The 11,564-nt window shown below is 43.3% G+C and overlaps 1 protein-coding gene across 1 annotated transcript in view; it reads left to right on the top strand.

Annotated features, from left to right (window-relative positions):
* Positions 1-7,073, top strand: part of KANK4 (KN motif and ankyrin repeat domains 4) — a 40,797-nt gene extending 33,724 nt beyond the window's left edge. Inside the window, exons 11-12 of the mRNA XM_006862504.1 lie at positions 6,215-6,298; positions 6,807-7,073. Of these exons, the coding sequence (XP_006862566.1) occupies positions 6,215-6,298; positions 6,807-7,073 (351 nt within the window). The remainder of the gene's footprint in view (positions 1-6,214; positions 6,299-6,806) is intronic.
* The last annotated feature ends 4,491 nt before the right edge of the window (positions 7,074-11,564 follow it).

Raw genomic sequence — 11,564 nt, 5'->3', positions numbered from 1 at the left:
TTGGGTCTCCTGAAAGAAAGGTGGGAATTCTTCCATTGAGCCATTGCTGGCTTCTACTGCTAGTTATAGTAGGTAGTGTTTCTGGTGTGGTGCTGTTCAGTGGTTCAAATCTACCAGCCACTCCTCAGAAACCCTATACACAGTCACTATGAGTCAGAACCGACTCAGTGGTACGTAACAACAACAATATTTCTAGTGTAGTCAGAGGCCACCAAACCCTTTGCATACATTATCTCTCTTAACATTCAGTTCACAGTGATTAATAAGGAGATACCATGATGCCCATTTTTACATTATAAGGAAACAGGTCTAGAGAGGTGACATATCTGTCCTAAGGGCACCGGGTCTGAGTTGTATCCTTAACGTTGTCACTGTAATTTAGTGCTATAAACAGACTTTTTCATGCTTCTTTAATAGCCACAGTTCAAAGGGACAGAAGCTTAAGTGGGAGAAGAGAGTCTCTCTTATAAGCCACATCTGAAATCCCCATGGTTGTCCATCTGTGCTTCAAGCTGCTGGACAGCAGCATCACTGGCCAGTGCCTTCAGGTCCAATGCACCCCCATTCTTCCCCAGAGCCATTTCTGACATAATTAGAGCACTCAGACCCCCTTGAAATTCATATAGGAACATGGGTGGGCTGCAGGAAATAAAGGCCTCCTTTTCCAAACATAAAGACCAGACAAAGGATCCCGTTAATGAGCTCCCTGCCAGGGCTGCCCTGGGGGAGGGGGTAGCCTGTAATCTGAAACAGACCTGGACATCAAAGGCCCAGGACCCTTTTAAGAGGAACCACTGCTCCTGCTGTGGGAAGAAGGCCTTGGGGGTCTGGGGCAGCAGGCAAGGCACAGGCCTGGGAAGCCCCTGGTTAGCTGGCATAACCAAGCAGTGAGTCTGAAAGCATCTCCTGGCCACCTCTGGAGGCCTATTTCATAAGAGAGCTATATGGCTTCTTTCAAGGGATGAAGGAAGAGCCTTCATCAGTGACATCAACTCAGTGACAGTGACTTTGGGTTTTTTGAGAGTTTTATGGAAGCTTAGATGTTAATAGAATGGATTATTTGGGAACTTCCATGAAAGACTGAGAATTCTTACCCTGAAACTGGTTCAGCTCATCCTATCGACATTTAAAGCTCGCAAGTACGGAACTACCAAGACAGTTGACAACACATTTCCCTAAGGTTCAGATTGTTGTTGTTGTTAAGTGCCATTGAGTCAGTTCCGACCCATAGCGACTCTGTATAGGGTTTCCGAGGAGCAACTGGTGAACTTGAACTGCCAATGTTGCAGTTCAAATGGCTTTGTTTGGCGCAGTCTGATGCATTAACCAACAGCGCCACACCAGAACTCCTAGTAGCCACAAATTCAGGACTGCCAGAGTGAGTAGGACAGGGAAGTGGTAGTAGACACTGAGCATGCTTTGAAGGGCTTGTTTTGGGAGCTTCTCCAACAATAAAAACAGTTGACATCAAGTCTGTTCCAACTCACCACAACCCCATGGGTATCAGAGTAGAGCTGCACACTACCTAGGGTTTTCAATGGCTGATTTTTCTGAAGCAAATCACCAGGTCTTTCTTATTCCATGCCTCTGGGTAGACTCTAACCTCTAACCTTTCTTTAAGTAGCTGAATATGTTAACCTAGGGGCTCTAACTCCTCCAAAGCACCCACCACACTGAAACATTTTGAAGGCAAACTGTGCTGTACTCATCTTAGCAAGATACCTAGAGAGTTCTAGATGGAAAAACATCCCGCACCAGCACACACACACAAGCCTTCTGCTCACTTAGTCTGAGATTTGGGGTGAGCTGCTTTCAGTGTTTGGCTCTCCCACCAGACCTTCTTTTTGTTAGCTTGTTCCCAGGACTCTGTGGAACACCTGCCACCCCAGGTGGCCTCTCTGGCCACACTTCCTGAGCTGGGTGAGGTCCCATGTTCAATGTCTGCAGTTGGAGAGTACACAGATGTTGGCTGTTGCATCCAGATGGGCTCTGTAAAAAGACGCATGAGTGCACCGGGACTGGCCTGTGGCTCTTCTCCGTCATAATGGTGAACACACACGCTTCATGTTTACAGACAGCCTCAGAGCTGACAAAAACCTGTGAGTGCATTGCAGAGTGAGGAACCCAGGCCTGCAAACACCAGCCTCCTTCCTCAAAGGCCTGGTACTAGACTCCCCTGCTTAAAACCTCTGCTTTGTTCCAGCCTTACCCACTCTAAGAAAGTACTCAATAGGATTTAGGTTGCTCTATTTCTTCATTAAATTAAAATGAATATTTTTTAAAATTTTATCATCCATGCCTTCTCTCTTTCAACAATGCTTATTGAGTGCTTTCCAAATGCCAGGCAGCAGGTCAGGGACTGACCTTTAGCAGGAAAAGTTCAGATTGAGTTCCTGACCTCTTAGAGACCAGTGTTTCTCAAATAACCCAGAAATATCAAATGATAAATAGTAATCAAAGAAAAATAAGGCGAGTCACGAGGATTTTTTCAGAGAAAGAATATCGCAGATTTTGCGAAGGTCACGTGTCATTCTTCAGTATGACCCAGTAAGCAGAGGCTTCCTTGTGCCTACTTACTAATCTGACATGAACTATTTCACGCTTTTTCAGCACATTAAAGATTCTACTTCTGTGTATGGCTGCCATCTCTCTCTCTTGCAACCTTCCTACAGAATCAAAGTCTCTTTTCAAAGTTACAGTCCCTAACAGTGATGGAGTACCTAGTAAGTCTATGCTTATCTTGCTTACTGGGTAATTGAGTAATTTAATTTTTCTCTCTCTCCCTTCCCGCAGCAAGCAGTGGTCCTTCTCCCTAGAGCCCATTATTTCTCTCTGCTTATATGAGTTTGGTGCTTTTTATGTTTTTTGTTTTGCCATATTGTATGAACCCTGGTCTGGCACTGTAGGATAAGTTGTTAAGTGCTGTTGAGTCGAATCTGACTCATTGAGATTCCAGATAGGGCTTCTGAGGAGTGGCTGGTGAGCTTGAATGCCAACCTTGCGGTTCAAACCGACCTTGCAGTCCTGTGCATTAACCTGCTCCTAACCCCAAAGTTGGCTACTCTTGGAAACCCTATACAGGATCGCTATGAGTCAGAATCAGCTAGATGGCACACCACAACAACAACATAGGTGGCACATTGGACCTCTAACTGTGAGGTTGCTGGTTTAAACCCACCAGCTACTCCACTGGAGAGAGATGAGGCTTTGTGATCCTATAAAGATTTATGGTTTCAGAACCCCTATAGAGAGTCATTAAGAGATGGGACTGACATGATGGCAGTGAGTTTAATTGAGTTTATAGTTATATGGCACCCTGATGGCTCAATGGTTAAATGTCTGGCTGCCAACCAGAAGGTTGGTCATTCACACCTACCCAATGCCTCCATAAGAGAAAGAACTGCCAATATGCCCCCATAAAGATTATAGCCAAGAAACCCCCCTGAAGCAGTTCTCCTCTGTCACAAGGGATTCCTGTGGTTGGACTCCACAGCACCCACTAACAGGCATGTGACAGTTTTTACATGCATGTGATACTCAATGGAGCTGTAGGGGCTCCTGGCACACAGGAAACAGACTGAAGAGTTTTTAACTGGGTGTTAACAACAGTGTTACATAAAACATGAACATAAAATATTTCACATTTTAGGATAATAATACCACATGCATACCATAGAGGAAAATCTATTAGGGTCTTGTTGGTTCCTCCTCACAGTGATCTTACGCACAACAGAACGAGGCACTGCCTGGTCCTCCACCACGCTCACAATTGTTACACTTGAGCCCATTGCTGCTGCCACTGTGCCAATCCATCTTGTTGAGGGTCTTCCTCTTTTTCACTGACCTCCACTTTACCTAGCATGATGTCATTCTCAAGGGACTGGTCCCTCCTGATAACATGCCTGAAATATGAGAAATGGAGTCTTGCTATCCCGGAGTCCTTATGTGGTACTGTGGGTTAATGTGCTGGACTGCAAAGTCGGTTTGAATTGCAAGGTCGGCAGTTCAAGCCCACTAGCTGCACGTTGGAAACCCTATACAGGGTCGCTATGGGTCAGAACCAACTTGACGGCACTTAACAACAACAACAACAACAACAATCCTGGCTTCTAAAGAGCTCCTAACCAAACCCATTAATATTTCTGCTGCAAAATAAGTCACACTAATTGGGCTAAATGAGTAACATATATAGCTTCAGGTTGGGTTTTGCCCTCAAATGAGTTAGCAAAAAAGTCTGGTTTGGGAAGCTGTTTAGTTTTCAGAATTCTGAACCTGCAGCTGCCCTCATGGAGGTCAGAGTCCACAGCTGCCTCCTCTCTGTCTCACGTCAGCCTGTCCCTCATGTCTGTACCGAAACTGACCAGTGAGAGCAGCTGTCAGGCAGGGTACAGCACAGCTTCACACATAGTGTGAGAGCTCATATTGTATTGCTTATTCAGAGTGAGATTTTGAACCCCGTCATCCCAGTTCCATCATTGCCAAGGAAGCAACGGTGGAATAGACATGATTTTTTTTTTAATTTAGGTGAATTGGAATGGGTAAAATTATAGGTTGTAACGCTGCTAGAAACTTAACTTCCCTCTTGTTGTTGTTGTTGAGTGCCGTTGAGTCGGTTCCGACCCATAGCGACCCTGTACAGGGTTTCCGAGGGTATAAATCCTTACGGGAGTAGAAAGCCTCATCTTTCTCCCGCGGAGCGGCTGGTAGTTTCCAACCGCTGACCTTAAGGCTCGCAGCCCGATTCGTAACCACTACGCTACCAGAGCTCCATAACTTCCCTCTTAGGACAATGTATTTGTTGCATAGCTACCAAATCTCTCGTCTGCAGCTTGGGAAATAATGGTACCCAGCTCAAAGATAGTGGGCCCACTGCTCTGCTTTGAATGTGTGTGTGTTGCACTCCACAGCTCAGTCAGTAATCCAATCTCCCACATCAGGCTTCTGAAAGGACTCGCTACCCTTCCTCTGAGTATTTCATTCCAGGACTTCAACCTATATATTTATTTCCATTCTGATCATTGTTCCGGTTCACCTTCACCCAAGTTAAAAAAAATTCAGGTCTCTTCCATTTTGCTTCATCAGCCATGACTGGACCAGTCTGAACTGGTTTGACCCTCTGGTTCACAAGGAAGAATGTGAGTTATCTTAGTTGCTCTGAGCCCAGTTCTGGGAGTTGTTACTTAGAAAATTAATTAAAATGGGAAAATATGACTGTACCAAATGTATGATAGAAACAACTTAGGTTGTTTCCAAGTCTTCGCCATCCCCCAAAATGGTAAATGACCCAGCAAATTGAGGGATATTGGCATTTAATAACAACAACAACAGTAGAGCCCTTGGTGTCTCTGAATGGTAGTTAATGCATTTAGTTACTGATGGAAAGGTTTGGAGGTTTGAGTACATTCAGAGGCACCTCAGAAGAAAAACCTGCCATCTACTTCTGAAAAATCAACCAATGAAAATCCATGGAACACAGTTCCACTCTGACAACTCCAGGACCACTGGTAACTGGTTACTATAGCCATTTAAACATCATGTGTTAGGATATGGAAAAATCTCACAGCAGATCATGATACATTAAAACTAAAAGCAGGCTCAATATGGATATACACTACCATTCTTCTGGAGTCCTGGTGTGGGGCTGTATGGTAAGCATTGGACTGCTAACCACAAGGTCGGCAGTTCAAACTCACCAGCTACTCCTTGGAAACCCTATACAGAGTCGCTCAGAGTTAGAACCAATTCTACAGCACTTAACAATAACAGCAATCATTCTTCTATTTAAAAACAATAATAAAATGTCACAGGATAAAAGGGTATCTATAGGGAAGTATATCAATATGCTTCCATTTGTAGGTTGATGTAACAGAATAATGGAAGATTTATTTATTCTATTTTCTAATTTAAAAAACGTCTTGTAAACAAAATGGCACTGCTTTATCTTCATTGGCACACACTTCCCAGGAGTGTAGACTGTTTCTGTGGAAGATAGCCCCATTTCCCATTATCCTCGTGCCATTTGATTCTCCTTTATTTTCCTTAAAGTCGCTAGAAGCTTGGAATAGACTCCTACATCCCACATCCCATGCATACCTGAGGCTCATCACTCACCAGTCTCTCACCTCCTCACCCTGGTAAACTGATGGGGTTTTAGAGATTGGGGCAGGACACAGATGGAATCAATGTTATTTCTCATTTTCTCTCTCCCCTGTAGGCTGGCCGCACCGCTTTGTCCATCATTCTGAAATCCCCTGCCCATGTGGAAATTGCAGGGCTGCTGCAGGCCCACGCAGAGCAGGCAGGTCCTTGAGGCCACAGGGGCTTTGGAAGGAACTGGACACAGCAAACAAAAGACGTCTTCTTTGGATCCTCCTTCACCCTTGGAGAGGCCAGGGATCATAGCCAGAGGGCAGTCCCTCAAAAGAAGAAACTATGTCAAATATGCACATACATTCCTGTTGTATAAGTCTGCTCATTAGGATGCTTTGTAGTTTTTTGCCTAAGGTCTAGCCCTGAGACTACACGGGCTTCAGAGTAGGGTGTAGGATGCATCTGTGTCATCTAAAACTCCCAAACATTTTCAGACTTGAATTCCTCTTGACTCTACCCTCTGTAACACTGTGGAGCAACTGGGCAGGCAGAAGCACATTAGAAAAGCAATACTTTTTACATGGAATTTTAACATGCATCATCTTTTCTTTTTTAAAATAGATTATATACAAATATGTCCCATTGAAAATGCATGTCTAGAGGGGATGGGGAAAGGGTTTAAGCACTCATTTTCTCGAGAACTCTGAAAATCACAGAGGGTGAAACTGAACAAGCCCCTTTTGGGAATTCCGTTAGATGGGGTTGATAGAGAAATCTTAAATTCAGAAAAGCACATTGACGTCAATGCCAGCGATACGGTTTTGACAATTTTTGAGCTAAGGAGAAGGTTCGCTTTGCTCCAGGGAAATGGAATTAATTGGGAAATACAGTCCAGTGAAGCACACACACCACAATGTACTTTGGCGGAAGCCAATTATATCAGCTATTCCAATCTGATGAAAGAAGTAAATGAACCTGAGTGAGCTTCATTGTGAAGAAGTGTTATAGTCATCTAGAAGCCACCTCGTTCCCCCTGTACCCTCATGCTAATCCCTGGTCTTCTCATTTCATGGCACCCATGAGCATGTTGTACATAGGGTTGCTATGAGTTGGAGCTGACTCTACATCACCTAACAACGACAACATGAACAAATATCTGCTGTGAAATTTCACAGGGTAAGGAAGAGAAGGGATGCCACTGGACTGACATCCGGCTCCAATGGAAAAGTCTTCCTTAACTTCCAGATTCCCTGGGGTCCACGTGTGCATGGCTCAAAATCAGTATCTCACAGGTTACCTAAGAATTTGTTCTTTCTTCAACTCTCTTCTATGAAAATCTCCTTATAGAAAAAAGGAAAGATATCAAAGTTTGGAGAGCCTCGCATTGGAAACTCAGAAGCTTGAGTTTTCATCTTGGCTGGGATTCCAATCTGCTTTGGGCCCTTGTTGAGTAATGAAATCTCTCTGAGCCCCAATGTCATCATCTCTAAAAGCATACTATACAAACTACCTTCTGGGCCTGTTGCAGAAGCAATAGGTAATGGATGTTTTGGAATCCAATTGTAATCCTGAAAGGCTATCTACAGAAATAGTGCAGTAAACATCCTCATTCTGTTGTGAGTCGTAAGAACAGTTCCAAGTCCCAGAGCACGAACCATGATGTGTGATGGTACTACTCAAAAGTGCAGAAAATGGAGCAAATAATGAGCTGAGAGTGCTTTAAATGGGTTTATTTTTACCCCTAAACACACTGAAGAACAAAAAAGCTATACTAATAAATGTCTTAGCCCAATGCTTCTCAAACGTTTATGTGTGATCTTATTAAAATGCAACAGGGTTGGGTGGGACTTGAGATTCTTCAACTCTAACTCACTCCCAGGGGATGCTGATGTCGCTGGGCCAGGAGCACATTTTGAGTAATAAGGCTCAGTGTGTATATTAAAAAGTGGTCTCTCAATCTTCCGTCTCAAGGTTTCCTTGCATTTTTCTACTCTTGGTTCTGGGGAGGTTGTGGTAACAGCCTTGTTGGCTATCGTGTCTCTGCAGACAACAGTAGCGGACCAATGTTCTCTTTATCAACTAAGAATCTGGTTCGTTATCTCAGGGCAGATTTCATTGAGTTACTTTATGTTAAAATAAATATTTCACTTGAGTACAGCTATTAAAAATAGCTTATTTACCAGAGAAGGCAATCTGGTTCTCCTAGAGTTTAAAGACATCATTATCAAAAAGAATTTGTCTACCCTTTCCAAAATTTTTAGCATTTTTCTTGTAATCTTGAGTTTGGAATGTGAACATATGGATCTCATCCCTTATAGCCATTCCGTTCCATTAGGATGTCTGAATCCAGATTCGGTGAGAAGGAAAACTCCTCAGCCCTCTTTTCTACCCAGTCACTGTCTCTTAGCTCTAGAACTCATTCAATAATTATCTATTGAACGCATGCCAACTGCCTAAAACTACTCCCAAAACTAGCTTTTAGGAAACAGCACTTATACAAAAACAACCTCCTGAATCCCATCTTTCCAGGACCTTTAACTAAAATCCCTCTGATGAACACATTTGTCAAGTGCCCAGCAGAGCAAAGCCTTAAACAATACAAATAAGCCTTTCTGGGTTCTAGGACTAAGCTTAGGCCTAGGGAGAGACCTCAGATATTTTATTCCTTTCATTGCCTTCATGGTGCTTTTGGAAGATAAGATACATATACCAATGGCAAGAAGACAAAGCAACTGTTGATTCCACAAATACTTATGGAGTACCCACTGTGTACCGCATTAGCGGCATCCTAGTTCATCATAGTACAGTACAGCCATTTGAGTTGGCGCCGACTCATAGCAACCCTGCATAGGGTTTATGAGGAGCGGCTGGTGAGTTGGAGCCACCAACCAACCTTGTGGTTCAAACCGACCTTGTGGTCCAGTGCTTTACCCCAGAGCACCACACCAGGACTCCCACCATTGACTTGTTGTTGCTGTTGCTAGGTGCCATAGAGTCAGTACCAACTCATAGCGACCTTGTGTACAGCAGAATGAAACACTGCCCAATCCTGGGCCAACCTCACTATTATTGCCACGCTTGAGCCCATTGATGCTGTCACTTGGCCAATACATCTCGTTGTGGGTCTTCCTCTTTTTCTCTGACCCTCCACCTTACCAAACATGATATCATTCTCCAGTGATGGGTCCCTCCTGACAATATGTATGAAGTATAAGAGACAAAGTTTGGCCATCTTGGCCTCCAAGGAACACTCTGGCTGCACTTCTTCCAAAATGAATCTGTTGGTCTAGAGGATATATCTGCTCCTAGCTCTTTCTTTTTGATGACAGTGAGACCCCCACTGTACCTGTTTCTGAGGCAGCTCATTTTAAACCTAGTGAGATGGCAAAACTGACCAATCCCCTCATTAGAGTCCCACACATCCCTTTTCTGCATGGCCTCACATTTGGTGAGTGTTACAAAGACTATGACTAGAAAGCTATAACCAACAATTCACTGTACTAGACAGGGAATGGAGAGAATTTCACAATGACTTCTATTTGGACAACATGGGAGATGTGGCTAGAGAGGAAATTTGAGAGGAAAGCTGGGAAGTGCATCTTGAGGAGGTTTGTATGTCAAAATTAGGAATTTGGACTTGTGTTTCAGCTTGAGGAGGGATCACAGACCATTTTGAGAATCTGAAGCTCTCCAAAGAAAAAACAAAATTTGTATATGATTTCAGAGATTTCGGAATCTGCAGTTAAAATTTAGTTACTTTGGGCGGTGGGGAACCATCAAAAAATTTTTGAACATTGGAGCCAGATTTGCATTTTAGAATGATCACAGAAACAACATGGGGGAACTGGTGAGGGAGAGACTGAAATCAAGAGGCTGCAATAGGAAATTCTCATGAAACACTGGGTATAAAATGGTTAGGGCCCAGTCTACAGTAAAGATAAAGGATGAAGCCCTATGGAAAAGACAGCAGGCATGGGGATAGGCCAGGATGGTGTGATAAACTGTATGGTGGAGAGGGGTCAAAAATGATAGACAAGAGATTGCCTTATTGTCCTCAACATCTTCCCTTCCTCCTTAGCAAGTTTTAACTGGCACATGGCCCTCAGAGTGAGATTCCATTTCTCAGCCCTCCTAGCTGCTGGTATGTGGGTGGAAGTGATATGTGCAAGGCCCAGCATTTAAAGACAGGGGAATGCATTAATCCTTTCCCTCTGGCTGGAACGTGGTGATGATCCTCTTGAACCTTAAAGATGAGGCCAATACCCTGGGGATGATAGACTTTCAAGTCAGAAGGAATTTAGGGAAACCACTCTGGACTGCTTATTTATCAACTGATACATGAGTAGGAAATGATCTTTTAACTTGTCTAAGCCATTGTACATTGGGATCTGTGTTTCAGTAGGAGATGGACACATTGCACAATCGGCACCCATAGCAATATCAGATGAATGGATGGATAAGTGGATTTCAGTGGAGGACAGACTGGGTAAGAAAGCTTGAGAGCAGCGTGTTAAGGACTAGTGAAGCTATAACATATATCTCTTTACAGTGCTGGCCCCTGTTCATGACTCACAGTAAAATCACCAGGCCACAGAGAAGTCACCAGCCCACAATTCTACAGAAGTTACAGATTATGTTGCTCCCACAGATGCCTGGACACAGACCCCAAGCAAATCAGTGCCCAAGAAATGGCCTGATATGGAAATATAGGCAGGATTATAAAATTTCTATGAGGAATTTCTCTGAAACATTGTCAGATACAGGACTGGAAGGTGGGAAAGCACTCAGAATGCAACTGGGGGAAAAATGCCTCCTCAAAGTAGAGTTAAGCTCGGGGGAGAAAAGCACACAGAACCTGCATTTGCTGATGGGCAACAACTTAAAATGAAGAGAAACATCTGTAAACATCCTTTGAAAATTGGAACGTGGAATGTACAAAGTATGAATCTGGGAAAATTGGAGGTTGTCAAAATGAAATGGAATGCATAAACATCGATATCTTAGGCATTAGTGAGCTGAAATGGACTGTTATTGGCCATTTTGAATCTGATAACCACATGGTTTACTATGTAGGGAATGACAAATTGAAAAGGAATGGTGTTGCATTCATTGTCAAAAAGAACATATCCAGATCAGTCATGAGGTACAATGCTGTAAGTGATAGGACAATATCCATGCACTTACAGGGAAGCCCAGTTAATACCACTATTATTCAAATTCATGCACCAACAACTAAAGCCAGTGAAGATGAAATAGAAGAATTCTACCAACTTCTTCAATCTGATATCGATCAAACATGCAATCAAGATGTATTGCTCATTACTGGTGACTGGAATGCAAAAGTAGGGAGTAAAGAGGAGGGACCAGTAGTTGGAAAATTTAGACTTGGTGATAGAAATGATGCTGGAGAATGAATGATAGATTTCTGCAAGACAAATGATTTGTTTATTTCAAATACCTTCTTTAGACAGCAT

This window comes from Chrysochloris asiatica, unplaced genomic scaffold (genome assembly GCF_000296735.1).
Source record: "Chrysochloris asiatica unplaced genomic scaffold, ChrAsi1.0 scaffold00048, whole genome shotgun sequence".
In the NCBI taxonomy this organism is placed as follows: domain Eukaryota; kingdom Metazoa; phylum Chordata; class Mammalia; order Afrosoricida; family Chrysochloridae; genus Chrysochloris; species Chrysochloris asiatica.
This window is presented reverse-complemented; position numbering and strand designations above follow the sequence as displayed.